The 17,732-nt window shown below is 39.4% G+C and overlaps 1 protein-coding gene across 12 annotated transcripts in view; it reads right to left on the minus strand.

Moving 5' to 3' along the window:
• APBB2 (amyloid beta precursor protein binding family B member 2) overlaps positions 1-17,732 on the minus strand; it is a 423,157-nt gene that overhangs the window by 110,181 nt on the left and 295,244 nt on the right. For 11 of the 12 annotated variants that reach the window (XM_074273724.1, XM_074273730.1, XM_074273722.1 and 8 more), the window contains 4 exons: positions 15,829-16,037; positions 10,831-10,893; positions 10,344-10,429; positions 10,189-10,249 (listed from right to left, as the gene is read on the minus strand). In XM_074273724.1, the coding sequence (XP_074129825.1) occupies positions 10,189-10,249; positions 10,344-10,429; positions 10,831-10,893; positions 15,829-16,037 (419 nt within the window). The remainder of the gene's footprint in view (positions 1-10,188; positions 10,250-10,343; positions 10,430-10,830; positions 10,894-15,828; positions 16,038-17,732) is intronic. The other variant, XM_074273729.1, reaches the window with a different exon arrangement.

A 17,732-nucleotide genomic window follows, 5' to 3' on the forward strand; every position in this document is an offset into this window, starting at 1 on the left:
TTCTCTCTTCTTCTTTACCTCCCTCTCCCATGTCATCATTTTTAGCATAAATCATGTAAAAATAAATCACTTCTTTTAGTTTCTTTTATTAATGAAAAAACTAATGTTTTTAACAACTTCCCAAATAATACATCCCAAACTCCTTAGTTAGACTTCAATGAAGAGAGCCCTATGATGTGGCAGACCTATTTCTCTGGGCTTATTTGACACTAATACCATTTAAATATTCTAGGTTCCTCTCAAATTGATCCACTTAATGTTCCCTAAACTCAACATTCCTCCATTTCCCACTGCCGAGTCACCTGTGCCTGGAACGTTCCCCAATTCCCATCCAGACCTGCTGAAATCTCACAAGGTCCACCTAGGTATCACCTTCTCAGTGAAATCTTCTCTGAAACCCCCCAAGCAGGAAGTAATCTTTTTCACCCTTCATTTCTCACTGGGTTCTGTCTGAATTTTCCCTACATGATCATATTTTCTTATTATTGTTTTCCGTATTTAGTCTTACTAGGTTGTAAGCTTTCCAAGGACGTTTATGTCTCCTTTGTAACAGCTGGAATGTATATACTACTTTAAAGTTCACAAAACACAGTGCAAACATCTCATTTAACTTTCACAACAACCTTAAGTAGGCAGTATCATTAATTCTATTTTACTTATGGGGAAACTGAAGCAAAAAGGTTTTTTATTGACTTACCCAGAGTCACCCAAGTAGAGACTAGAAAGGATTCAAATTCAGTTCTCCCAGACTCCCAAGTCCAGTGCTCTGTCCACTATGTCACGTCTCATCATACAGCAAATAACATTCAATTCAGGTTGAACTGATTGAATAAAATCACAAAGCTATCCACCCATCCATCCCTCTATCCATCTTTAGCCTGTCACGGTCACCAACGTTCCAGTAGAATACAAGTTCCATCAAGACAGGGGCTTTCGTTTTTACCTTTGTATTCACAATTATTGACACATAACAGGTAGCTTAGGGATACCTGTTGTATTAGAGGAGCCCCGGTTACTCTGGCAATAACAAAGATTCCACAGATGTTATCTAGTTTTTGCTAGCTTTTTTAAATGTATGAGTTGTGTGTGTGTGTGTGTGTGTGTGTGTGTATGTGTGTGTAGATAAAGATATATATTTAATTATGAGACTGTGTATGATATATAAATATGTATAGATAAGATATAGATCTATAATTGTAAGACTGTGTATGGATAAATAAGTGTGTGTGTGTGTGTGTGTGTGTGTGTGTGTGTGTGTGTGTAGATAGAATTGTGTGACTGTATGGACATAAAATACACGTGTGAGCACATACATAGGGATGCCCATTCACATATATAAGTAAGCAAGTGTGCAATGGTGTCCAACCTTGATGTAACTGGGGCTAAGACCCAGGGGGACGTGGCTCTGCTGCTCCCACACGTTTCTGTTTGGCTTTCAGCTTCTTGGGAGTGCGAGGCCGCTCTCTCTTACCCCCAGGCTGAGCTATTCCCACTGCCAGGGCCCAACCGTGCTCTCTTCTTGTACCTGCTGCACAGACTCTCCCCTCTGCCGCTCTCCTTAGTAGCCATTCCATTGTCTCGACTGTTTCCTGGGTGCATTTCTTCGGGGGAAGAGAGAATTTTGGAGTTTCCCTAATGAGCCATCTAAGGCATCTGCTCACCACAGGATACTGCTGCTACACTGGATCCCGGCACATCGGTCAGTCAGTCAGTTTATGGGCATTTATTAGACGCCTATTATATACCTGGCAAGGGGCTAGGTACATCATCATCCTAAAAAAGCTAGTTTGCAAAAATCAGCCACTCCTACACTTGGCTCATTAAGGTAGATGTCTAGGGCAGGAAACAATAAAGGAGGGAAGTGTGTGGCTTAGCAACAGCAGCAGCACAATCCCCACCGGGTTATCAACCAAAGGGCGACCAGCTTGGGAAAGGTCAAAGCTGTAATCAGCGCTAAATGGCAAAGTTGGCATCTGAGAGCCCTGCTCTACACTAGGCTTTGTGTCAGCCAGGGTATGTTGGAGCAAATGCACGCCCACAGCCCAAGCCTTTAGGGTCAGAAGCCCCTTTCTGCCAAGACCTGCAGTGTCAACTTGGGTAAATAAATTGAGCTCATACAGTCTCATGGTCCCTTAACTAAATGGTATTAACAATAATCACTGCCTCCCACAGAGGTCCAAGGCATGGCAGTTTCCCCCTTCTTGAACAGAAATAATTACAAAAGAGAGTTTTTGAGAATTATTTTTAAGTGATGCATTATTATACTTGTGATACTGATGAATGTTCCTGAAAAATTGTATGCAGCTCGAATGTCTATACTGAAATCACATTTTAAATGCAATGGTTGTCTTTTTATAAATCTTTTTAAGACAAGTGTCTCTCCCTCCTCTCCTCCTTCCTTCCTTCCATTCTTTTTTTTCCTTCTTTTCTCCTTTCTATCCACCCTTGTTTCCTTTGTTCCTCCTTCCTTTCCATCCATTTCTCCTTCCTTCCCTCCTTCATTTTCATCTCTTCCCGTTTTCCATCCTTCTTTTTTAACTTCCTTCCTTGCTACCCTTTCTTCAATTTCATCCATCCATCTTTCCTTCCTTCCCTGTCTCTTTTCCATTCATCCATCCATCCTTCCTTTCATTTATCCTTCTCTCCTTCCTTCCTTCCTTCCTTCCTTCCTTCCTTCCTTCCTTCCTTCCTTCCTTCCTTCCTTCCTTCCTTCCTTCCTTCCTTCCTTCCTTCCTTCATTCCTTCCCTCCCTCCTTCCCTCCCTTCCTGTGACACAAATGGTGACTGGAGGTCTTCCACAGAACCTCCTCTGTAACTTAAGAGTCCTTCAAAGCTGGCTAGGGCCCTGAGCAGTTATGACAAGATCAGAATCAGCAAGGTCTGTGCCAGAAGTGAGACTTGAGGGGCAGCCAGGTGGTGCAGTGGATAGAGCACCAGCCTTGAACTCAGGGGGACCAGAGTTTGAATCTGGTCTTAGACACTTAACACTTCCGAGCTGTGTGACCCTGGGCAAGTCCCTTAACCCCAGCCTCAGGGGGGGAAAAAAGTGAGACTTGAATTGCAGGTCTTCCTGATTGCAAGACCAGTCATTGCTTCCCATTTTATGAGAAACATGCAAACACTTAGAACACAAATCAAAATAAGTACTAACTCCAAGGACTACAATAGTGATAGATTCATCACTCAGACTGGGCTCTCCCTTTCCTGAACACTTTCACTTAATCTAGAATCATGGTGCCCTTAGCTCTGGCTCACATCACATGCACAAACAAGCCCTCTGCTAGAAAGAACCATGTTCATTTTGGCAAATATTAATTCTCCTGCTTTCGAAAGGACTGGGGAGAGAACCTCCTTCAATGCAGATTACAGCAGACTGTCAAGATTCATTTTGGGGGAATCTCCATCTTTTTGTTATTGAGCTATTTTTCAGTTGTATCTCACTCTCTGTGACCCCTTTTGAGGTTTTCTTGGCAAAGATTCTGAAGTAGTTTGACATATCTTTCTCCAGCTCATTTTACAGATGAGGAAACTGAGGCAAACAGTATTACATAGGGTCACATAGTTGCTAAGGGTCTGAGGTCAGATTTGAACTCAGGAAAATCAGTCTGACTCCCCTGTACCAGCTAGCTGCCCTACATTCCCCTGCAGAGAAACACGGAGCACGCAGTGGAGCCTCACTCCTATTCTGGCGGACAGCTCTGAGTGCTGAACCTCAGCTCTGAACGGAGGGCTGTCCTCATTTAGTCCTGCAATTATAGACTCCTGGATCTAGTGCCTCGAATAGGACCTTCCATCTCTTGGTTCCAGGCATCTTCTTGAGCCATCCCCCATCCCTGGAATTCTCTCCCTCTTCATCCCCTGCTGCTGTCCTTAGCTACCTCCAATCCCAAATCTCCTTTTTATAGGAAGCTCCTCCCAACCTCCCTCTTTCTTTCTTTCTTTCTTTCTTTCTTTCTTTCTTTCTTTCTTTCTTTCTTTCTTTCTTTCTTTCTTTCTTTCTTTCTTTCTTTCTTTCTTTCTTTCCTTCCTTCCTTCCTTCCTTCCTTCCTTCCTTCCTTCCTTCCTTCCTTCCTTCCTTCCTTCCTTCCTTCCTTCCTTCCTTCCTTCCTTCCTTCCTTCCTTCCTTCCTTCCTTCCTTCCTTCCTTCCTTCCTTCCTTTCTTCCTTTCTTTCTTTCTTTCTTTCTTTCCTTTCTTTCCTTTCTTTCCTTTCTTTCCTTTCTTTCCTTTCTTTCTTTCTTTCTTTGTCTGGCTGTACAAGTAGCTGGCTTGTACATATTTATTTGGGCTCTCCCCCGCTGGACTGTGAGCTCTTTGAGGGGAGGATCTGTTTTTTGCTTCTTTTTGTAGCTTCTGCCCTTAGTTCTGTGCCTAACACATAGCAGTGAAAAAAACCACAAAGAATAACTGGATCACGGCTCACTTTGGGGATTGTCAAGTACTGAAATCTCATATTTCCTGGGACTTCTCCAAAACCTAATATTAAAGGTTGTTTACCAGATGTCACTAATAATCCTATGAAGATGGTTGGGATAACTAATAAAATTCCCTTTTTACAGATGAGAAAACTGACGCTAAACCAATTTATATAAATCACACAGCTTGTAAGTCTCAGAGCCAGGATCTCAAAGGCAGCTCCATTAATTCCAATTCTAGCACTCGTCCTCAACATCACACACTTCACACACTGTGACAGTTTCTCAACCTCGAGGCTTTTGCTTGCCTGTCTGCCTGGTATAATTCTCACGACATCTATCTTTCTTTCTTTCTTTCTTTTCTCTTTCTTCCTTCCTTCCTTCCTCTCTTTCTTTCTTTCTTCCTCTCTTTCTTTCTTTCTTTCTTTCTTTCTTTCTTTCTTTCTTTCTTTCTTTCTTTCTTTCTTTCTTTCTTTCTTTCTTTCTTTCTTTCTTTCTTTCTTTCTTTCTTTCTTTCTTTCTTTCTTTCTTTCTTTCTTTCTTTCTTTTGTTTTAATTTACCGGATATATACATGGGTCATTTTACAACATTGACAACTGCCAAACCCCCTGCTCCAACTTTCTTCTCCTTCCCCACCTATCCCCCCATGGCAGGCTGACCACTACATGCCAAACATGTTAAAGTATAAGTCAAACACAATATATGTATGCATGTCTTATGCCACCTTTCAATGCTACTTTCACATCTTCTCTTCAAACACTTTCAAATAACAATTTATTACAACATTAAGAAAAAAAGAGAGATATAAAAGGGAGAAGTGGAGAGAAGGCAGAAAGATCTGACTGAAAAATACTAGCTGAAGACTTCGGAGCAAACAGTTAATCGTAGTGTCCCATGCAATTTGCCAAGTTACAGGTGAGTGAGGGAAGAATCAGGATAGCAGAAGGGAATTCCCAATCAATTAAATCACAAGGGAGGTCTCTCCTATTTCTCTACTTAGAGGAAAAAACAAAAACAAAACACCTTCAATGCATTTCTTTTTCAATGTATTTTTCAAAGCTGTCCACAAGGTGGCAGGCTATTTCCTTTTCAGAAACGTGTCACTTCATGGAAGACAGCAATCAATTTCTTAAGTCTGTTCTATTCACTTCAACAAACATGGATTAGGATTCTACTACAGGCTAAGCCCAGGGGCGATGCAAAAACAAATAAACAGACCAGTCTCCGCGTTACACATATTTAATTTTTTTAAGCATATCCCAGTTTTAACTGACAGTGACTTATTTTTAACAGCTTACACTGATCAAGCTCCCTCCCAGGCGGTGCTAGGTGGGGTACGAGATTAATCTCCGTGCACACCATAAAGGGCTAAATTAGGAGATGACACAGTCCCTGCCCACACAGAGAGATTTATTTGGGCCATTTAGGCAAAAGGAGAAAAAAAAAAAAAGGTTTTTTTCTGGTAGGAAAAGAAAAATTGTTTTGCTATTTAGGTTAGGCCCATTTGGAAGGGACAGAAAAGGGACACAGATTGATAAAGAGGGAAAAAATCCGTGATTCAAGCGAGGAGCTGAGAGAGCAGGGCAGCGGGGCTCAGAGAGACATGGTTACGTGCAGAAGAGGGAGCACGATGCAGGGCAGAACGCGGATCTGGGTTCCAAAGCCTGGGTTTAAAGCATCAGACTTTCGGGACCATTTGTGGCCTTGAAGAAATCCCTTAGTCTCTCTGCATCTCTACTGTTAAATGAGGGAACCTGACAAGACCAGGGCTTCTCAAACTTATTCCACTCAAGACCCCTTTTCGCCTTAGAAATTTCTACCTGACTGTGTACATAGGTATATAAAGCATATGTCAAACACTGATGATAAACGATACTTTTGCGACCCCCGCATTCAGTTATGAGATACGATAGGGGATTTGCGATTAGATCCATGTGGTGCACAGGGCCCACGCACCCTATGGGACCCACAACCCTCCCAAGCAGACGGAGTCCTGATTTACTGTGGCAACGCTTTGTTTCAAAAACAAATACAGAAACGTGTGTAGCTTTCTAAGTCAACACACAGTCCATAGGGATGGTACCTAGGGCTTAGTGGTTTCCACTTCTATTTGCGGTTGCCACCTCCGGGCCCAGTGCCCCTGGGAGTCCCTTGGGCCTCTAAAGCCATGATCAAACTGAGAGGGCGTTCCAGCAAGAGGAAATGCATGAGCCGAGGCGCTGGGGAGGGAGGTCACCAGGAGGTGGGACAGCAAGGGATCCTCCCGGCTCACAGCTGAGGTGTCCTTTCCAATCCTTCCCGGCTGAGCCCAGTTCCCCTTGAGAACTGCCAGTTTTCTCTTTCTCTGTCTGGCTAACACACACACAGCGCCGGCATGTAGTAAATGTTTAATGAATATTGGTGACTTAAGTCATTGGCTATAGAGAACGAGTTTTTAAAATGGATGTTTGTCAGTGAGGCAATGGGATGATGTGATAAAAGTAACAAAGTTTAATCTAGCTGTAGTTTGTAGGCTGCATGGAAAGGAGAAAGTAGAGAACTGAGGAGACCATTGGGAGCTATTGCAATAATGCAAGGATAGGGATGGAGAGCACTGCGAATAGGAAAGAAGAAGTGACAAAAGATCTGCGTCTGGGCCGTAAGTCTTGCTCCTCTTGATCAGATTCCCAGAAATTCCATGCAATTGGTTTAGGACAGAAGTATCCAATAAGCCTCTGAAAACACTTCCTCCAAGTGTTTAGGAGGCAGGCGAAAAGATATTAATCTATAGTACATATTTTTATATAGTATTAAATATAAACAGTTAATTCTGTATAATTGTATATAATATTAAGTATAAATAGATAATTGTATATCATGTATAATTAAATATATATGACATATATTTAACAAAATACAAATACACCACAACATAGATAATGTTAATATGTGCTTTTCTAAGTCAACAGGCTACTTGGAAGTAGATGTAGTTAATATCCCCATTTTTCAGCTAAAGAGAACTGAGGCAGGCAAGTTTAATTGATTTTCTTAATCACATATCTATTAAGAGTCTGAGACTGGATTAGAATTCAGTTCTTTCTAACTTTAGGCTCAGTGTGAACTCTACCATCGAATATCATAAAAGATCCACAGAGGGAACGTCTTTGGCAATCGAATCCTTCAGCGCCCAGAGCAGTTACCGCCTGTCCCAGCAAGCCAAAGTCATCCCTAATTCCTTGAACTAGAAGTGATTTTCCCATCCTGAATCAATTTCTATTGCTATTTCTAATCTGTAGTTAAACCCTTTATAGTTATTTTCCATCCACTTTGTTAGCTTTCCTGGACCGGAAACTCCTTGAAGGCAGGGTGGGAAAAAAACAATTGTTCATTTTTTTCTCTTCAGCTCCTCGCCTACTGAAAGGTGCTCAGTCAAATCATTACTGCTACCTCCGTTCAATGACTAGAGAACGACTGAACACAAAAAAGAACATTAATAAAGAAGAATATCATGATGCACTGCACCTCCCACTGCTTCTGAAGGAAGCCTGGATAATTCTAAGCTGGTTTGCAAATGGCTAAGGAGAGCATGATGGTACATAGCAGACAACCTGGGGGACAAAAAGCCCAAAGGCTCACAGCTTAGGTGATCGTTCTCCTGCTCCTTCCAGTTCTGTCAGCCCTTCCCTCTCCAGCAATCCCAGCAGTATGAAGAACCCAAATTTTGAGTGAGAGCAGGAGTCAGGCTGCTCATTGGCTTCGAGTATTCTCCACTCAATGTAAAGCTTTTGAGGCTCTTTGGACACGAAGAAGCCTTACTGATGCAGGGTTTGGGCTTGGGAGGAAGGAAGTCTATTATGGCCAGCATTCTCATCCCCAGTCAAGGCCAGCTGCCTTTACCTAGGAGCCAGGTAGGTGACAGCACAGTGGACAAAGCCTGGAGCTAGAAGACAACTCCCTCAGACACTTCCTACGGGGGCAATATTGGGCAAGTCAGTCTCCACGAAGATGATAAAAGCAGCTATTACCCAGAATTATCATGAGGATCATATGAAATATTTGTAAAGCACCCCCACACAGTAGGCACTTAATCCTTCCTTCAGGAAAGGAGAAAAGAAGATAATTAGGAAAGTAGAGTGGGAGAAGGGAGGAGGAATTAATGAGTATAATCAACTCCAGTCCCCTCAAAATCCCCACTCTATGACTCAAAGACTATTCTACTGATCTATATTTGCTTGATAAAGAACTGAAAGCTTATCTGCATCCAGAGAGAGGACTATGGGAACTGAATGTGGAGCACAACATAGTATTTTCATCTTTTGTTGTTGTTTGATTATTTTTTTTCCTTTTTTGATCTGATTTTTCTTGTGCTGAATGACAAATATTAAAATATGTTTAGAAGAATTGCACATGTTTAACCTATACTGAATTACTCGCTGCCTAGAGGAGAGGGGAGTGGGGAAAGGGAGGAGAAAAATATGAAAAATGAGGCTTTGCAGGGGTGAATGTTGAAAACTATCTTTGCAAGTATTTAGGAAAATAAAAAGCTAGTATTAAAAAAAAAAAACAACCAAAGCTTTCCCTGCCTTCTCCATTAAGAATGAGATAATTAGTCAAGCTAAAAAAGGGTTATTAGGACAATAACTTTTGAATTCTTACTTTACACAGATGATTAAAGCAGTGGGACAGACATTTGGAAGCACAGAATGGGGGAGCTGTGGGTGTTTAAAGAACAGTTCTAGTACATGAGATTTAGAGGTTTTAGTGGATCCTTTAATTCAACAGGAGCCAAAGGCATGACATAACAGCCTAAAAAGCGAAATAATCATAAGGTACATTAAGAAATATGGTGAAACGTGACACAGGAAGAACGAGTCAAGCTATGCTCCGATAGTCAGAATCCATCTGGATTTTTTTCCTGTTCTAGCAAGGATATTGGCAAGGTCATAATAAAAATGGCAGGAGGTACTATAATTATGAAAAACAGTTGAAGAAACTGAGGAAAGATTGGTGTGGAGAAGAGATAACTTAGAGAAGACAGGATGGCTGTTCAAGGGCTAGAGAGTCTATCTCCAGGATAATCTTGTTAGCTCCACAGAGCAAGACTAGTAGTGCTCAAATAAGCAGCTAAGTGGTTCCAAGGACAGAGCATGAGCCCTGGAATCAGCAAGACTCACATTCTTGGAGTTCAAAATCACTAGCTCTGGGACTCACTCCACTTGCCTCAGTTTCCCCATCTGAAAATGAGCTAAAAGATGGAAATGGAAAACCACTCTAGTGCTTTGCCAAGAAAACCCAAACGGGGTCACCAAAACACAACCAAACAACAACAAACAACACCAGTCCTTGAAAGACATTTCTCGGAGCCATATTTTAAGGTCACTGTAATCAGAGCCACTCAAAAGTGGAACAAGGCTGCCTTAGGATGTAAAAGGTTCCTTCCCACTGGACTTGGATTCCATCAAGGAAAACCTGGATGACTACTGGATCTGCATGCTGCAGAGGGATTTCCAGCGTGGACTAGTGAGGGTTTGACATCCCTTCCAATGAAGGACTTTAGGAATCAGCGCTGCCTGTTGAGATGCTGCCATTCCCAATGTGGACAAGGAGGACATGGACACAAATCAAACAGGGAAACTGGAATATGAAGCAATTCTGATTGTTCTATTACATCAACTGTCTGACAACTTCGGCACAGCCGACGTGAAGCCATCAGAACCACAAAACACAACGGAGGGAGAACAAAGGCTGCAATTCAGAATGGAGAAATTCTGACGGATGCAGGTTTCCCTACTCACCTTGGCTTCTGGGTCACTGTTGATACTAGATGAATCCTCATCATCAGCTTGTGGGACATGTCTGTAAAGGGGGAGAACACATTGGGTTTACTGCCAAAGGTTCTAACTGCAGACACAGCTGAAACACAGCCCAAGCGGAAGCTTCCGCGTCCTACCTGAGTTTCAAAGATGCATAGCGTAAGGTCGCTCCTTCAAACTCTTTTAAACTGGGATCTGGGTTAACTGTGGCTGCATGCAAATCCTAGGAGAAAAAGCTGGAGTTTATTATTATAGAACCAAGCGCCCTTTCCACGACCAAAGCCTCTAGTACCAGATGGAAAAACCATCCTCCCTGCATAGAAGCAGATAGTAAACGCTGAGCTAAGGTAGGCAGAAGCATGCACAGGGTGGTCAGACTATTATTAGTGGTCATTCAGTGCAAGCACTGGTTCTTTTAACACATTTACCTTGTGGAATTCAGATCAAATTCATTGAAAGAGGAAAAAAAAATCACACAGATGTTTGTGAACTGGATATCCCTAGCAAGAACCCCAATCATTCTAGCCCTGTAATATGAATGGTATACAGCCACAGCCATGCAAAAATAAAAGAAAGGAAAAAATATACAGTATTAAGTGTTCTAAAATCTGACAATATACTTGCCTTCCAAATGTCACTATTAATCTTTCCCCCATTCAGAACAGCAAAATCACTCCATGGCTGTTTCTAGACATGTAATTATTCACATAGGAAGAAGCACATTGATAAAATAAAATTAAAAAAAAAAAGAACAAAAAAAAAAAAACACAAGACACTGTTGTTAGCATTGATATTCACGGGATGAGTTAGGGAACAGATCAACTCTAACTTTTACTAGTAAGTCAATTCTAAGAGGAATTTAACTAGAATGGGAGGGAGGGGGCAAAAGGGGGAAATGGTTCTACAACTACTTACCAAAACAAATGATTGGAACAAGGAAAAAAATCCACATGTATTAGAAACAGACAATGAAGATATTTTCTAAATGTGATCTCAAAATCAAACAGAATCAATGTTTCCAGGCATGAATGCTATCCCTATCTAAGCCTTTGTCAAACTTAGTCTTTATAAAACCGAATTTTCACTGGGGAGTAGGGGAGGCATTAATAATAAGCCTTTGAAAATCTGTAAGATTTGGCAACACTCGAGTAAAAAAAAATAGGATATTGAAGTCAACTTATTTTCACATTAACAGAAGGGAAAAAAAGACAATGAAGGGGAAAAGATGATTAGTTGGGAACACAAACAGACTTCTCACTGCAACTCAGTGCAACAAAAATAGCTGTAAATAATATAAGGCAGCTTCTTTCAACTGATAAAAAAGCACTCTCCTCATGCAATACAACAGGCTCTCATGGTTTCAAACATTTTTTGGTTATGAAATTATTTCCTTAGAGCACACTACAAAAGCAAGAAGCAATGGTCTGTCAGGAGAACTATTATAACATCTGCTTCATCCAAACAGCCCCTTCCTTCCCAAATCTCAGAACACCCAATGTTTTTGCCTTCCCCTCAACTCTTGAACAAATACTCAGATGTTTTCTTCAAGACTTAATAGAAATAGTAGAAAATAACAAAACTTGTAGACACTTCGATGAAGTTGGACACTAAAACCTCAGAATCTCAAAAAAAAAGAAAAACAAAACTTTTATTGAGTGCTCAATGTACAACTGAGTCTTTCTCATAGTTTTGTTAAAATAAAAGGGGAATTTTTGTCTCTTTATAGCATTAAAAATATCAATGATTACAAATTTTCAAAGCTATAAGAAATTACAGAATTATAAAAAAGATCTAAAGTGAAAATCATTAAAATCAATGTTCCTTAATATGAAACAAACAAAAGTTTAGGCTTATATGGAACTATGAATCTCTTTTTGTGCCATTAAATTCAACGAGTTTTTATTTTTGTTCATTACTTTTGCTTAGGTATATAGAACATGTAACTCTTTAAAGCATGGGAGGGTTCAGATCACTACATTTACTTGCTGAATGTGATTTTTCTAAAAACAGAGGGGGAGGTAGTAGAGGAAGAAAGAAACTGAAATGTTCTAACATCATTGAAAAGCATACATTGATCAGACATTCAAATGCTTTGCTGACTATGGACTGAAAAAAACCTGAAAATTAATGCTACTATATAAATAAGAAAATAGTAGGATATCAAAATATCATCAGTTTTTTGAAAAATGTGCCAGTGACTTAAGCTGAATGTTGAAAAAAGATGCCAATGATTAATAGGGCTTAGAAAGTAAAGAGGCAAAAATGAATGTAGTGATGATAGTTTCAAAGGCTAGTATAGAAGGCAAGAGGGAACAAGATAGAATGGAGAAAGGAAAATTGTAGAAACAAAAAACTAGGGGGATTATGGGGTTCATCCAAGGACACTAAAGTAGTGTCAGCAACAGGATTTTAACTAACCCTAAAGAGCCAGGGCTCTTAGTTTTAAAAGTGGTTTGGAGTGGGAGAGATCATCTTGGAACATGTGAATCATTAGAACTCATTTCCAAGCCCTTTGCCTAAAAGGTAGAGAGGATGGATAAAAGCACTTATTAAGCATCTGCTTTGTGCCAGGCACTCTGTTAAGTGCTTTACAGATATTACCTTACTTTGATTCTCACGACTCGGGGGAAGAGTAGTGCTGTCATGATAAACTGAGGCAAACAGTGGTTAAGGGACTTGATCAGGAAATGTCTAAGGCTGAATCTGGATTCTGGTATTCTTGACACCAGGTCCAATTCTTTATTCATTGCACCATCTAGCTGCCTAATATAAAACTTATGACTTTTAGAATAGTGCTTTGTATGTAAAGCCTTCATATATATATATATATATTTCCCCCCCCCCCACAAATGTATATATACATGTCTACATACACAGAAACAATAGAACTTTTTTATAATGTTAATCACTCAGACTTAGTACTGTAGGGGAGTATGTCCCCACACTAGATTCCCACCTGCTAGCACATATAATGTTATAATGGAATTCTAGGGTGCTTTTAAAATTAAGATTAATTTTTTCCCTTTTGAAATCTTAGAAGGGATCTCCATGAATTAAATACTCACTGCTAGCACAATTCAGGAATGTGATAAAAAAGAAAAGGAAAGGTTCTTGCTCTGATTTGGTAAACAGATTTGATAAATGTTGGTGGCTCTAAAAGTCTCTCTCCTTCTGTTACTGAAGCTCCAGACTCTGCTAAGGCTTCAGAGAATTCTGCTCACGGTCTCCATGGCAGAAGGTAGTATTCTCCGACTGCCAGCCTCAGCCATTATAAATACCCACAGCACAGACACAATTCTATGGGACATTTTACTCATGCTAATGTATTTCTTCCATGACACCTTTTGGGATTCCTCACATTTTACTGCGGGACCATGGAAGAGGGTAGTAGATCATACAAATATAATTCAAAGAAATAATAAGAAGCAGACCAGTGAACAGAAGAACAATTCATTTAATTTACTCTCAAGGGGAGAGGCAGCCATTAAGGAATGGCGGAATGAACTTTAAGTTAGGAGGCAGGAGTCCTCCAGTCTAGACTTGCTTTGAACTCCTTTACTAACTACGTAAGTCATATACAGGAGTAAGTTGTTAAGAGTTTTACAAAAATTTCCTCATCTGAAAGGTGAGAAGGCTGGATTCACTATTTTCTAAGGCCTTCCAGCTCTAAAGATTCTAGAAATTTTAACACTCCCATCTGGGCCATGAATCTTCTCAAGTGATGAATCAATAATCCTTAGGATGTCACATTGATATTGGAGTTTCATATGTGATAACAGAAGGCATTTCCCATCTCTAAAATCAGAAATCAATAATTTTTATTTTTTTTTGTGCCTAGATAAAGGCACATCCTAGAAGTACTCTGAAGCGCAATTTCAGGCTCCTGGAATACCGATTTATTAATATAATAATACAGTAACTTAACACCAAGCAGTTGTTAAGATACTGAGGAAAATGGAGAGCACTAAGTCTCCTAAGCAGTACAAAACTGATCACCCCTCTCTTCAAAATATCCAGCTTCATAGTTCAAAAAAATTTTTAGTTTCTTTTAAAAAATCAATAAGTAAATAAATGGCAAGGATAAAAAAGCAAAGATAAAGACATTTTATGTTATTTTCTTTCCTTTCTGCTTCTAAAACTCAGGATCCAAGTAGTTCAGGGGGATCATTTAATATAAATGTATGAGGGAAGAAACTGCATGTTAGATTTCAGAAATAAACATTTCATGTCCAGTTTATAAATTTCTCCAAATGCTTTTTTTTTTAAAATGTGCAATAGAAAAATCATCAACACATTCAAAATAAACTTCTGAATGTGAAATGTAGGGCTATCGTACTGACAAGGAATCCTTCTGTGCTATATTTCACTAAGCTTCAATAACTCACGGAAATATTGAATGGAATATGGAATGTCTTATTTTAGAATTTAAATTTCCTCCTGACATTTCCTACGAATAAACCTGAGTTCAAATCAGACCTCAGATACTTAGCAACTGTGTGACCCTGAGCAGGTCACTTGACCTCAACCAGTATGAATTTCCTTCTCTGTAAAATGGAATAACAACACCTACCTCATAGGGTTGTAAAGAGGATCAAATGAGATAATATGTGTAAGGCATTTTTTTAAACATTAAAGTACTATGTAAATTCTAGTCATTATTATTTCCCTTAAGTGACTGAGTTTCCAAATAAGTTGTACCATGATACAACTTAGAGATTAAATAAATTATAGTAAGAAGATAATGGCTAACATCCAATTATCACCACAATCTAAATCTTGTTGCCAAGGGAAGCCTTTTCCTAGACTGCTCCTGAAGGGTAAAAATCTTGTATGGTGGTAAAAAGACAGACTTAGGACTCTGTCAGTCTCATAACATGGGGTAGTGGTGGTGGAGATTGCAAGGATTTACTAAACAACTTCTCTGTGCCAGGTACTGTCCAAGGTGCTGGAAATAGTATTAAAATGAAGCCTTCCTGCCCTCAAGATTGTCTTGATTACAAAACCATTTTTCTACACCACCCCTCTTAGTCGTATTTTAGTAATCTTTAATGTACATCTCATTTATAGATTTTTAAAAAATCTTCACATCTTTTACTTTAAGACCAAACTGAAGTTGAACACTAAAAGATTATGATACTAAACTTTATGGTCAAAATATTTTCAGTTCTATCATTGTAAAAACCTTAGGATTCTTTATGTTTTGGTGAAAACTAGGCATTTGGAGAATAGTAAGTGTTATCAAATTTTTAGTCATTATCGCTACCAACCAAAGGCTGATAAAGGTCACAATAATTATAAACTATTTAGCCAAGAAACTTCATTTGGCATGAAAATATTTAATGCAGTTTGTTATCTGTAGAGGAGATAATACTCTAGGAGAATAATCACTTTACTATACTCATTGTATCTGCCATATTATTTCATAAAACAAAGAGTACAAAAAGTATGGAACATGGACATTGTGTTCACAAAAAGGGAACATTATTCACACTTTAAATCCAATATATATTATAACAAAAGCTTACCTCAATGACCTGTTTGAATAGGAGCAACTGATTAAAAGAGATGTGCCATGTTATAGTCATGTTATAGTCAAGAGTATAAGTTATTTAAAAGATTTACCTCATTCTCTGGGGTGGGAGATGGAGTTACAGAACTAAGGGACCCTTTTCTAGACCCCTGAAGATCTGCTGGGATGGACACAGGCCGTTCCCACTGAGTTGTTCCCGTTGGTATGTGCCAATAATAGATTCCGGCAATATCGCAGATTTTTTTCCATCCAGGTGGTAAATCTGGATCCGTCTGAAATGAATGATCACTCCATATGTCCGCTAGGAAGTAGAAAAAAATAAAAGTCAGTTTATTAAAAGGGGAAAAACAGAGCATTTCCTTCCAGTTTTAGTAACAGAAGAGGTAATCCTATGCAAGTCAACATCTCAGGCAAACCTATAGCCTAGGTATCTCAAACAGAAAGTACTTGTCATCCTAAGAATGCAAGTCAGATTAGGGAAAATATCTGAAGGCAGAAGGCAAACCTAGAGAAAGAAAGAGAAATGAACAGCTAAAAGATGACACTTCAGATCTGGAAACATCTGTCTTAGGCTCTAGTCACTTTTTATATAATTAGAACCATCAAAAGCTCAGCATATTCAAAGACCAGGTAACCTGTCAATCACTATGAACCTGATTAGCTAGAATTTTAACTAAATAATTCAGCAAAGTGCAAGCCACTCACTCACACACACACACCTCTCAACGTGGCAACGAATGTTAAAATAGAAAGCCAAAAGGGAGGTTTTCAAAATTTACCGAGTTTAAAATCAGGATCCTGTCTTTGGATATAATGAAAGTATAATACAACCAAGCAATTACAAGGTAAACAGTTTACAAGCCTTTACCTATTTTAAATGTAAATGACACACTGAACATATTAAACTTTTAAATGGATCAAATCTTTTGACTGCTGATAACTATGTTAAGGTAGTCCAGTGATACTGTATTTCCTAACTCTCCTTAGGACAACATTTTCACTCTATATGCTAGCAAAGCACAGTCACTTAGGGAGAAACAGGCAAGGGGCTACAAGGATGTTATATTTTTGGAAAAACAGAGGCTCTGGGTTTGAATTTGCAAGTCATAGACCGGGTGATCTCAGGGGGATCATTTCATTTTTTGTGGGTGTTTCCTTGCCAGAAAAACAAACAAACAAACAAACAAACAACAACTCCAGGGGAGTCAGTTAGTATTAAGCTCCTACTATGTATCAGTCACTCTACTAAGCATTGGGAATACAAAGACAGACAGAGTTCCTGATTCCTAAGGATGGACTGGACAACCTCCAGACCATTCGATCCCTAAATCTATCATCCTACAATTTTAAATACAATTTTGAACTTTCATGCCAGAAAACTGCACTTTTCACAGTACCTGTATTTTGTGATGTATTCATGTGTTTGAGTAAAGGCTCAAAGCCCTTAATCAGAAAATTTTAACCTGGGATATAAGAATTTTTTAAAAAAGTGTTGTGTATTTCAATCTACTTGGTTTCCTTTGTAATCCTAAGTGCATATTTTATGTATTTAAAAGATTCTGGGAAGAGGTGTACGGGCTTTAGCAGTCTGCCAAAGGGCTCCTAGACCCAGTAAATGTTAAAAAGCTCAGTTCTAGTGGCCAGTAACACAGAGAGGGCAGATATCCTATTCTAATGCAAGAGGAGGTGATTTTTCAAACCTTGCCTAGAGCACCCACATGAATTATTCTGGTTCTGTTTATATGTTTCTCTTTAACTTTCCAAAATGTCTTTTATTAATATTCATCTTATCTTTCCCATTAATCTTTAAGGAATGTCTTCTTGGCTTTTCCTTCTGTCCAGAAGACTGCCCCTTCCTCCAGGAGCCTCAGTAAAAGTAGACTAGCAAACTGGTCTGAGGCCATTGTACATTCTCTGGCCATCTCTGAAAGCTGTACCTTCCTTTATTTTAAAATGGTGACTCTACATTACTGTCCAGGGGCAGCACTGAAGCTCT

This window comes from Sminthopsis crassicaudata, chromosome 6, assembly GCF_048593235.1.
Source record: "Sminthopsis crassicaudata isolate SCR6 chromosome 6, ASM4859323v1, whole genome shotgun sequence".
Lineage (NCBI taxonomy): Eukaryota > Metazoa > Chordata > Mammalia > Dasyuromorphia > Dasyuridae > Sminthopsis > Sminthopsis crassicaudata.